This window comes from Silene latifolia, chromosome 3 (genome assembly GCF_048544455.1).
Source record: "Silene latifolia isolate original U9 population chromosome 3, ASM4854445v1, whole genome shotgun sequence".
In the NCBI taxonomy this organism is placed as follows: domain Eukaryota; kingdom Viridiplantae; phylum Streptophyta; class Magnoliopsida; order Caryophyllales; family Caryophyllaceae; genus Silene; species Silene latifolia.
Genome location: NC_133528.1, coordinates 145,226,231 through 145,238,671, shown reverse-complemented (window position 1 = coordinate 145,238,671; position 12,441 = coordinate 145,226,231). Strand labels below are relative to the sequence as shown.

At 37.4% G+C, this 12,441-nt stretch overlaps 1 protein-coding gene across 2 annotated transcripts; it reads right to left on the bottom strand.

Annotated features, from left to right (window-relative positions):
• Positions 1-3,559: 3,559 nt before the first annotated feature.
• Positions 3,560-9,616, bottom strand: LOC141648284 (SKP1-like protein 1A). 2 transcript variants are annotated; one of them, XM_074456830.1, is made up of 2 exons: positions 9,108-9,616; positions 3,560-3,886 (listed from the first exon to the last, which is right to left on the bottom strand). In XM_074456830.1, the coding sequence occupies exons 1-2, from the start codon at positions 9,453-9,455 to the stop codon at positions 3,713-3,715; spliced, it is 522 nt and encodes a 173-aa protein (XP_074312931.1). In that variant the 5' UTR covers positions 9,456-9,616; the 3' UTR covers positions 3,560-3,712. The 2 variants fall into 2 exon arrangements, with proteins under 2 accessions (XP_074312931.1, XP_074312932.1); XM_074456831.1 differs by lacking the exon at positions 3,560-3,886 and adding an exon at positions 8,537-8,989 and having other exon boundaries at positions 9,108-9,615.
• Positions 9,617-12,441: the final 2,825 nt, after the last annotated feature.

Here is a 12,441-nt window from a genome sequence, read left to right as displayed (position 1 = left end):
CCAATAATTCCCTACACTCAAGGATAATATTAGCAAATTGGCTACAAGAGGGAGCCTTGCTCATAATAGTGGTAACCGCATTAAGGCAATCAGAGGCAATAATAAAGTTATCCATGGACGCAACACAAGCCCGAAGTCCTTCTCTAATAGCTAAGACCTCACAAATGAAAGGGGTTAGGGGCAAGCAATCGTTTCGACCAACCCCGTACCCAAGAACCAATGTCATTCCTAACAACACATCCAATACTAGCTAAAGAGGAAGAGGGGGGAAAAGGCCGCATCAACGATGATTTTGAGCCAACTATGCGGGGAAAGGGCCAACTACTAGGGCAGTAACAGGCAGAGGAGGGAACATAAGAGGGGGGCATCGGGTTTGGGCTGTTGGCAGCTGCCTAAGACGAGGCTTGGGTGGAAATGGAGTCACACAAGAGGTTACACGGTCTAGGTGCGGAGCTTGTGAAGATGGTATCACACCGCTGTGTCCATAGATGGCCACAAAATGAAAGTAAAGAGAGTAGGCCAAGAAGGATTAGAGGAGGTGCAATTTTCATGAATCCAAGGTTGGAGGTCGAGAGCGAAGAAGGACACATCAACTTTGAAGTGTGTCCAAACACAAGTGGCAAGGCTACAGTCACGAAGGAGGTGGATGATGGATTCTTCGAGTGAGGGGATAAGGCACAGGAGGCAAGAAGGGGAGGGGAGATTTGTTCTCTTGAATAAGGTAAGGTTGTGGGGTAATTTGTCCCACCAGGCAAGCTAGAGGAAGACTTTAATTTTTGGGAGAGTAGGAAGGTTCCAAACCCACTCCAAATTAGGAGTGAATGAGGGGAGTAGGATCGCCAGATCAAAGAAGAGTAAGCATAACTAATCGAGAATTTGTCTTTGGAGGCAAGGGAGGTGGTGAAAAAATCAGGTTTGCGAGAGGAAGGGAGGGGGATGGCCAAAATGGAGGTCATGATGTTAGGGGGGAGGACAAAGTCGAAGGTGTCAAGGGCCCAGGTGCCATTAGAGATGATATGGAGTTTCCAACTTCATTCCACCCCGTTATTATATAAGGTCCAACCAATTTACGATGAGAAGTATGAGGTTTTTTTTTTTTTTTTTTTTTTTTTTTGATAAAGTGATACTAAATTAAAATCATATTTGGTCCAGTACGTTACAAGCTATGGGGAACGGGGCAGGGATTAGGAGTAAATCTCCTATTGGAGTATAGAAGTATGTGGTTCTAACTTTATAGCTCTGTAGTAGCATATGTCATTCTAATCAATTCCACAACTTTGAACCAAACAACCCCCTAATATCTCGTTTTAAAATTTTATTTTTTAATGTTTGACAAACTAACTGAAAAGGTAACTGATTTTGATGAAATGACGTAAAAGGATATGATAATTATTTAATAGTATAAATTTAAAGGGTAAAAACGGAAAATCAAACTAAATCAGGTACCTGGAATCTCAAATGCTACTCATTTCAGGTAGCTTATTTGGTTAAATAAGGTACTTGCCAAACGCTTACAAAAAAATAAGGTACCTGAAATTTGGGTCAAATAAGCTACTTTGACCAAATCAGGTACCTAAAATGCCTTGTCAAACGGAGCCTTAGGCGTGAGTATTGGGTTTTTTTAAAAGGCGCATAATCATAATTAGGAGTTTGGACGTACTAAATGACATATAACATCGCTAAACATATCATTTCTCTGACAATGCTCAAGCAACATTTGGATTTTACCTTGTAATATAATATGCTACTTAGTTATGATATGCGCATGATCCATACACCATAACCTATTAAGAGAAGGCTCTAGTTGTTGGCTAAGTGCATACAATCACAACGCACACAATCAATTGAATTGATAAGTAACTGAAAAGCAACAATTTATTAAAAAGAATTGCTGAGCACACCAAGGATTAATGAATCTCTGCCATCAATGGAACGACCAAATGAAAAAAAGAAACCTATTTTCCTAAAACTAATTGTTACAAGAATGCTAAAGGAGTTTATAAGACCACCACGTCATATTTAATTTAGAACTTGCCGGTAAATGATACAGTTCAAAAGTTAAAATTATCCAATTCAAATTGCATATTCAGAACTCCCTTAACAATTCAATTCAAATTATTTTGAAACTGTCTTACAAGACAATATGTCGCAATAAAATTTGGTATTTTTTGTTAACAGTGATAATGTGTATCATGGTCATTATTCAAAGATATTTGCCAAACTTGATATATTAGAAATAAAATAAGCTTATGTCAAAAACTTTACCTATTCTACTATGAAATGTCTCGGTTTTGTGTTGTCAAACAGTGATAATGTATGTGTATCACTACAAGGTTTTATATACGCCATACACGTCAGTCATTTATTTACCTACTTTATTTTGAAATGTCTTAGTTAATTGTTTACCTTTCTATTTTAGGAGTGTTTTTATAGGCAATTTGATATCCACACGCAATTTTTCCACGTAACATCTAATAATTTATCTCCTCTTTCTTGGTCTTTGTGTTAAAACCAAAAATAACGATACGATCAAGACGGAGAGATTAATAAGGGGCCGTTTGGTTCAACAAAGGGAAAGGGAATGAAATGAAGAAAGGGAAAAGAAGGGAAATGAATGGGTTACCCTTAGATTATATTAGTTGTTTGGTTCCTATGTTTAAAAAATAAAAGGAATGAACCGTATCCACCATCTCCGCCGCCACCAACACCACAAACCACCTTATCCTACGCCACCACCACCACCAGGCGACTCGCCGTCTCCGCCCAATAGCCGCCTCACCGCCGTATTGCCAACCCCAGCGTCCCACACCGCCATACTCCCCTTAACCACAACCCGAAACCAACCGAAAAACACTCAATCACCCACAAAACTCCCTCCCTCACTGTAGTAAAATCCAGATTTTGTGTTTAAGAGGGTGGGGGAGGGTGTTTCGTGGGTAGGGGAGGGTTTAGAATGGTGTTGGGGTGGGTTTTTAAGGGTGTTGTGGTGGTGGTTCTAGTGGTGGTAGGAGTAGTTTCGTGTGGCGGAAGAGGAGTATTGATGGATATCTATTTGGATTTTACCACCAGGCGACTCGCCGTCTACGAGTGGAGTGGAGGCGCCGTCGGCAAAGGCAGATGTTTAGGGAGAGGGTTGGGCAGCGATGGTGGTGGTGGTATGAGATCTCGATTAGGAGAACGGCGGCTGTTTGTACGTGCAGGGTGGTGGTTGCTCCACCAGCGGCAAGTCGGAGTATCTCCGGCATGGCGGTAGTTGGAGGGGCAGCTTGGTGATGATTGGTGTCGGGGTGGCAGCAGTAGGAGTTGAAAATGGGTGGTTAAGGTGGCTGAGGGAATGGAAATGGTTACCCTTGGGGGGTGAGGTGAATGGAAATAAAGGAGTTTTGGGGTAAGGGAGGAAATCTTATACCCTTTGTTTGTGTCAAACAAACACAAACAAAGAGAATCATCTACTTTAATTCCTTTTCCCTTTCTTTTAAACCCCAAACCAAACAGCCCCTAACTGTTTTACTCCATACAACGAACAACTGAAGTGACATAGTTATAATTATATTTCCAATGAACAATTATATTAAATTCTATGGCGAAGCCAAAAACTACATATGTCGCTCGCTTATTTGAAAAACAAAATTTGGTAAGCAACTGTCATTGATATCAAGGACTAATCTCCGATCATATAAACATGGCAGCGAGTGAAACGAGAGACGATGATTTATTCAAAGGCCCACTGGTTCTCCTTTCGAATCTCTTCTTCTTCTTCGGGTGTGAAGTCGTTTTTAATGTTGAATGCCTTCCTGATTTCCTCTGGTGTCTTTCCTTTGATCATATCGGCCACTGTTTGACAGGTCAAGTCGAGCAAGTCCTTGATGTTCAGATAATTAGCGGCCTGATATAACACAATTAACAACTTGTTAGGATAAAAATCCGTCACATACTATAAGACGGTCTCACACAACAATTAAGTCAGCAAAGTCTACAAAACCAAAAAAACAGATGAAAAGGTGAACATACCAAGATGGAACGATTTGCCAAAATGGGGTTTTCTCACAAAGTAATCAACAAAATAGGTAGCTTTTCAAAGTTATTACCCAAAATTGGTCCACGTCATCCCGAACCTAAAACAGATTCAAGTCGCTCGTGACGACGACCTTATACAAAGTGACAATTTATGCTAACCAAACCTGAGGAAGTCATTTTAAAGTAAGTCGCTCTCCCGGTGAGCGACTTGACTTCAAGTCGCCTTCCCCCAAAGCGACTTTGTAGTCCAGTAGCAAGTTTTTTTGGCCAAAATTTTTCTTCTCACCCAGAGTAAAGTCGCTCGGTGAGCGGGCGACTTGAGCTCAAGTCGTCTTCCCCATAGCGACTTTGCACGATCCGAAATGATGTTTTTTTTGCGGCTATTTTGATCTTTTCCTCAGACAAAAGTCGCTTTGGGAACGAGCGTTTTGACCTTTAGTCGTCACCCCACTGAGCGACTTGAAGCTATTTACATAACAAGCAAAGAAACAAACGTTCTTGCCCGGAATTGTTCTCCATATTTTTGTTCTCATTCTTTGACAACCAAGGAAATTATCCTCATCAAGAACAATAATGCACAAAACAAGACCAAAGGAAAGTTTTGAAAATAACTTAAATATTACACCCAAACCAAATTGTTTTAACATTTGATACAAACGAAAGTAGCTTAAACATTACACAAACTAAATTGTTTTAACATTTGATACAAACAAAAGGAGCTTAAATATTATACAAACCAAAGTGTTTTGCTTAACTAGAAACATGAAACTACACTACTATCTTCTAACTTGGCGGCGACTCCTCTTTGATCTCCTTGGTTGAGACGATGATCCTTCTTCATTTTCGTCTTCTTGGATTGGAGTTAGATGAGTAATTTGCTCCACTTGTGTTGTAGCATGAGGTGGACTTGGGTGAGGAATGTTTTGTGGTTGGATGAGATGTCCAAAATGTGCACTTTCCAAACAATGAAGAGATGTATTTTGCATGTCAAGTAGCAAATTTCTATAGCTAGCATCCATTGCATGAAGAGATGTATTGTTCATGTAGTCGGTCACTTGATGGTAGATATATGAATGACCACCCGCAAGAGTGTCCAAGTCACCGCACTAGGAGTGTAGTGATGCTCATGGAGGTATTTGTCAGTCAAGATCCGATTTTGAGGACTAACAATCCGACGAGTGTGCTCCCGATACCATACCATGCATGGATCATGGTGTGACATGAAACCACTATAAGGAATTCCTCCACCCAACATTTTTTCCTTCCTATTATCCCACTCATTCACATAAATGGAGTACTCGATTGCATAGTCCCTTGTCTTGCCTCGTTTATCAGTTTTATGAAGTAAAGGCTCGGTGTTACAATTGGGAGGTATTGTTTGATGCCATCCAAATTGCCTAACAACCCTATTAGGTATGTGCATCTGAATAATCTCGAAGCATATCAAAGGGGCTTCAACAACCCACTCCTCCTCATCCTCATGGCAAATATCGGGAAGATATTGTAAGGTCTCTTGTGTATAAGGTTGCCAAGTGAATTGTGTTTCCGTCAATTTATCAAACATATCCCTATATGTCACAAGACCAAGCCTATGATCTTTATACTTACGATCCACCCTCAACCATTTACACCCTAAGGGATCCTTTCCCGCTACCATTTGGGAGCCTAGAGGATAGACTTCTCCCTCATTCTCTACAAAATGTGACCTAACAATTTGGGGACGACCTACAACAACACGTTCCCAAGCCCATAACTGAAGGAGAACAATTGGCCCAGATATTTCACTCTTCCCTCTTTTAGAAGCACCACACAAGTTTCTATATAAACAAGATAGTGCGTGAGCCCCAACTATACTCATCAATTTCATCTAAATTAGCCAACAAAGGTAAGAAAAGGATACAAACCTCATTACCGCTTTTATCGGGAAAGATGATTGTCCCGATCAAATAGAGAATATAGGCACGAACATGCTTATAGAGCCTATCATCGTCGGATCTTGTGGTAAACCGGAGAAATTACCACTTAACCATGTCAATTTCAAACCCAAGCCTTTTAACTCAGTTGATGATGGCCTTAATCCCAATAGTTCCTCACACAAAGCGGGCCAATGGTGATCACTCCTACCGGTCACCGCCTTACCACTTACCCGTAAACCAAATAAAACATTCACATCTTGTAAAGTCACGGTTGCTTCACCAATAGGAAAGTGAAAAGTGTGAGTCTCCTCCCTCCACCTCTCAACCAATGCGGTAATCAAATCCGGATCAACATACAAAAAACAAAACCGATGAACTCCGTAAAATTGAGTATCTTTGATAAAAGCTCGAACCCTAGGATGAACATAAAACTCATCTTTTGCTTTCAAGTGTACCCTACATTTCAACGGACCATGATCCTGCAATAGACATAGTAAGGTAAGAAATAAAATAATTAGTAAAAACATATAAAAAGAATAAAATAATTTAAAGTGTCACTTTTATAATTTAAAAAGAATAAAATAATTAGTAAAAACATATAAAAAAAGTAACTTACCACCCCATTCCATATAGATTCACTTCGGTGGCCCGCTTGTAATGTAAGAAGTTCGGGGTTAAGTGGACCCGGATCCATGAGACCTGCAACACAAATAAAGGTAAGTCTATCATGATTTAATAAGCAACAAATAATTAATTAATAAATAAAAAGAATAAATAATTTACCCTAAGAACCAACAATTTCACGATTTTTAAGAGGACATCCACGCTTGTTGTGTCCTTTTTTACGACATAGGGTGCATGTATTTTTTGTTTTCGTTTGACCCTCGTCCATCTCATTACGAATCCTTTTGGACTTTGGCCGACCATGTCCCCTCTTCAATGACATGTCTGGTAATACATGCTCCCCAACCCAATTAGGCCAATGACGTTCATCAGGAACCGGATGAAAGTTTGGCTTGTAAGAACCCAAATATTCCCCACAAGTAAAATACGGGTCAATAAATTGGTCCGTCGTTAGATTGTAGGTTCTACAAACTGCAGCAACATGAGAACATGGGAAATGGTAGATCTGAAACTTGTTGCAAGTACAAGTTCTTTTAGACAAGTTAACAGTATGTCTATGTCCACCCTTTCTCGCTTTGTCCTTTGACCTCTCCCGTTTAACTTGGTAGACTCTCGGTCTCGAATTAAAGGGTTCAACCTTATGATGGGCTGCTTTTTCAAAATTGTTTTCAACATACTTGGTGACTACGGGTGAAAACTTCAAACCCTCTATTATTCTAGCCTTAGCAAATTCACGCCTTTGGACAAAGTAAGAATTTACTCTAAAAAATGTGACTTTGACAAGAGCAGTGATAGGCAAGAAACGAGCTCCCTTTAGCACATTATTAAAAACCTCAGCCAAATTGGTTGTCTTGATTCCATATCTAAGGGCACCACCATGACACATTGACCACTTTGATAAAGGTAATGTATCTAAGTCTCCGCCCTGCTTGTACATTCATTCATTGATCTTTGCTAAACCAAGTATTAGACTTGATGGATTGATCTTTGAAAAGTCATCAACTAAACAAGTCTTTCAACGCCCTATTTTTGAACTTTGAATTGATGTTGGATGCATGGTGTCTTATACAAAACCTATGATATGCAAATGGTTCCTCCCACCCACTCCCATTTTCATTCATGGCTTTCATGATGCCCTTATGCCTATCAGATATTACACAAAGCCCAGTATGTTGTGTAACCAAACATCTAATACATGCCAAAAACCATGACCATGTATCGGTAGTCTCCTTTTCAACTATAGCAAATGCAAGAGGATATAGTTGATCATTGGCATCAACTCCCATGGCAATCATAAGCACCCCTTTGTATTTGCCATACAAATGAGTCCCATCAATTGTAATTATAGGGCGACAATGAGGGAATCCCTTGATTGATGCTCCAAAAGCCCAAAATACCCGGCCAAATATCACAACATTTGGATCATCGGTTGAATAATTTACAAATTGAACAACAGTACCGGGATTAGCTTCCTTCAGAGCTTCAAAAAATCGAGGAAGCAACTGGTATGATAACTCCCAATCACCAAATATGTCGGCAAGAGCTTTTTGTTTAGCTTTCCATGCCTTCATATAAGTGATCTTGTAGTTATATTTATCAATTATTATTTCAATAATTGCATTTACCGTCAACCCCCAGTCTGCCTCCACAATATTCCTAATGGTTTTTTGTGATTTCGTCTACTGGAATTCGTTGAAGAAGAAGAAGCAGAAGACCAGGCCGCCTTCTTCATTGTTAAATATTTTCAAATTTAGACAAGATAAATGTTAGGGGCGAAAATTTTATAGTGAGGATGAGAGAGAGAAGAGAACAATGGAAGAGATGATGAATAACCCAGAAAAAATGAGACAAGAAGAGGAGATGAAGGATAGAGATGAACGTCTTAAATAAGGGAGGAAAAGGGTAATTAAGAGGGTAACCTGCTAATTAGTAAACTTCACCTCTTATAACAAGTTAAATTTACGCCTGGTGCAATATGAGTTAAATGATAGTAAAGATAGGATTCATATGGAATAATCAATAGGATGGATTAAATGGGGAAGGAGAGGCTTATGATGGATTATTGGCATTAAATAACCCTATATATTATAGGGTATAGCTAGAGTATCGAATACCAGTATATCACAAAATTTGAAAACGTTACTAATACATGAAAATTATAAAATAAATTTCCCTTTATTTCCAATTTTCCATCACTAACTTATAATTTTCTAATTAACAAAATTTAAACATGGCAGTAGCGAACGAGAGACGATCATTTATTCAAAGGCCCACTGGTTCTCCTTTCGAATCTCAGCTTCTTCTTCGGGTGTGAAGTCGTTTTTAATATTGAATGTCTCTCTGATTTCCTCTGGTGTCTTTCCTTTTATCATATCGGCCACTGTTTGACAGGTCAAGTCCAGCAAATCCTTGATGTTCAGATAATTAGCAGCCTGCCATGACACAATCAACAAGTAATTAGGATAAACAATCCTACCTTACACAACAATTATTGAAATAAGTAAACAAATCACATGGGCAATCAACAAACGCAAAAAGATGAAAACATACCAAGATGAGATCAAAAAGGGTACTTTGGTCAACTTTAACAAAATCCTCATCCCACTTCTTAAGCTCATCATCACCAACGGCACTAGTATTAGTAGTAGTAGTAGCTGTTGTTGTATCAGCGGTTTTCGCAGCGGTGGCATCGACATGTTTCTTACAGTACTCGATAACCTTAGATAAGATTTTAGCAGTAACATTAGGAAGAGGAATTGTATTGTCAGCACAATCATCTTCAATCATATGTTTTATTGTTTGAGATTCTAATGCAACAATCTCGTCAACTTCGAAATCCTCGCCGTCCGATGATTTCAACATGATCTTCTTTGTTGTTGTAGTTGTTGTTTCTGCCATTGTTGTTCTTCTTGCTTTTTTTTTTTTTTTCTCTTGTTATTTGAGAGAGTGTTTTGTGATGGAAGAAAAGTGTGAGGTGAGGAGGGTATATATAGTGTGGAAGTGATTCTTAATTCGATGAAGTCTAGGAATATGGAAATTTAATAACAAAGACATAATAGAAGTAGGAAAATTAGAAAGTTTACCAAATCGGTTGATCAAAATTGAACAATTTTTTGTATGATTGATTACCAAAAAAGTGGACCGCGACTTATATTTGGTTAATCGGAATTTTTAATGTGTGGTGTAAGATTGGTGGAAATTTTTATTGAGTATAGGATATACCAAGATGTATGTACAAATATGTCGACAAAAAATGGTATACCTCTCGGCCTCTCCTGTAATTCTGCAAGGGTGCATTGCATTTGCATGCACGATAGATATACACAGTTTACGTTTAGTGTATTATTGATAGACTAGTATAAATATGAAGTATAAACTTGTATAATACATGCACGGCATATAAATTTTTTATTTTTTAGTGTACAAATTATAGATTTAAATTGACAGTTTATTAATTTTTCACATCTCATTTTTGTACGTACTCCCTCTGTCTCAGTCTAATTTGACCATCCACATAACCTCCTTCCTTGGTTGAAGTCCAAGATCAATTTTATACATTACACACATCACTCAGGCCTCCGCATATCTGGTGCTTAATATTCCACTTTAGGAATAAAATTCCACTTTAGAAATTGGGGGGCGGTGAGATTTGAACCCGTGACCTTTTAGTCACACGACTTTGATACCATATCAAGAAACCATCTCAACCAAAAGGTTAAGCTGATGGTTGAAGTCCCAAGATCGATTTTATGCTCTAACAGGGCGTAATTTGTGAAAAAAAAAAAATTAAAACTGCAAAAATCAACTAGAAAAATTAAATAGCTAATGACATGAAATGTGGCTTAACCAGAAAGCAGAAAATGTTTATGCATTACTCCCTCTGTCCCGGTCATTTATTGTTCTATTTTATTTTTGGGTGTATAAGTCAATTGTTGTCCTTTCTATTTTAAGAATGAACTTGATTAGTAATTTGATCAATCACACACAATTTGATCTACTTGTCATTTAGTAATTGGCCTCTTCCTCTTTCCTTGGACTTCGTGCCAAAACCAAAGGACAACTCGAGTGGTCGATATACTCGGGTAAGCAGAAAAAAAATGTCTTGTGGTGCGTCTATCTATTAGAATGAAGTGGTCGATAAGCAAAGTTTGTTGGCGTAAGTTGCTTGTGAGTGGCAAGAGGTCTCATCTTTTTAACAAGTGATCAAGGTTCGATCTCTGTCTCACCAAACTTAGGCGTGGTTTATCGATTAAGTTGCAAAGGAAATTGTCCACCTGTCGGTGAATGATATTGTTATTTTAATAAATTATCATAAAAATAATTAAATTATAGTTATTACTTATTTATCTTTATAATGAAATTTTTGAAGATAACCCGCGCGGACACGGATTCAAAAGCTAGTAGTCTAATATTGGTGGAATGGGGAATTCGTGGATACACTCGATATACCATATCACCATTCACCTCCTCTAGTGAGAAGATTGAAATTGATGATACTTTTCATTTAAATAACGAAGCATCCCCTATTTACTAAAAGAATAGGCGAAACTCCAATTTTTCTCGCCTAAAACATATTTCATATAATAGTGCTTGACATTTTTAGCATATACTATAGGTATGAACATGATAGGTTATAAATGAACATAATCTTTTGTATTTAAATATCGATAAAATTCAATATTTCACATTCTGCACAAATTTATCTCTGATCTTTTTATGATAAAAACATTCTTTTTTTAAAGAGCTTTATGATAAAAATTCATTTATTTTTTATGATAAAAAGTTGTGGCTAAAAAATACAGTATGTTATTAGTAATATTTGTTAAAAATTCATTGAGTTTTTATGATATAAAGTTGCAGCTAAAAAATATATTATTAGTAAAAAAAAAACAAAAAAAAATGCTTTAAAAAAAACTCGTTTCATTAATTCTTACGATTTAAATTTTTATTCTCTGATCAAAATATAAACATGTAAAATAAATGAATTGTCAATTTAAATTCCATAAATAATACACTGAAAAGTAAAACTCTATAGATACCGTACATACATTGCACGGGTCTATACTATAATATAATTAAAGTGAATTTAAAATTGATGCATTCTAATTAGTTAGATTGTAAGCTTATTGTTATATCGTACATCGGTCGCACCTCTTGATTTTTCTTGACTCGAAACGCAACCTTGTTAAGTCTGAAGTCCAAAAATCCTCAATCGTCATATCTCAAACTCATTTCACACGTCCTTAAAAAACGAGTATAAAATGAGTGTATTTCTCAAGCAAATTCAATTTACTTGTACACAATTAACGTATTCAATGCACATATAATATCTTTTTCCTTCCCATATGGTAATCATTCCATCATACATTTTCAATTTCATAAACTTTTCACATTTCACGACTCTTTACCTTCTAATTTTCCCCAAATCGTGTTTGTATATATAATCTATATATACGGTACGGTTTATTTAGGAAGATCAAGTAGTTTCATAAACAAATAAACAAAAAAAGTTTCAAATTTGACTTATAGTAGTGTCATTGTCCGCTTTATTGATGGGTTACACCAAACAAAATCAATTGGTCACTCTTATGTTATGCGTAACGTTACTCAACGCCATGTTCGAGCCAACAATGTCACAATATAACCTTAAGAAATATACGGTTCGTGTCATTAGTCACACGGTAACCGATCCGATCACAGTACGTTGCCAATCCAAGGACGATGATCTTGGTACCCGTGTTTTACAATCAGGTGAAGAGTTCAATTGGACCTTTAGAGTGAACTTTGTGATGACGACTTTGTATTTTTGTCATTTTTATTTGAAGGAGAATGATAAAAGTTTGACGGTTTTTCAAGTGAATGCGATGGGTTTCATGTGTGATCG

Coding starts and splice junctions, on each gene's coding strand:
- LOC141648284 (XM_074456830.1), bottom strand. CDS start 9,455: ATGGCAGAAACAACAACTACAACAACAAAGAAGATCATGTTGAAATCA. Junction 3,887..9,107: donor CCCTTTTTGATCTCATCTTG/GTATGTTTTCAT, acceptor GTGTTATATCAG/GCCGCTAATTATCTGAACAT.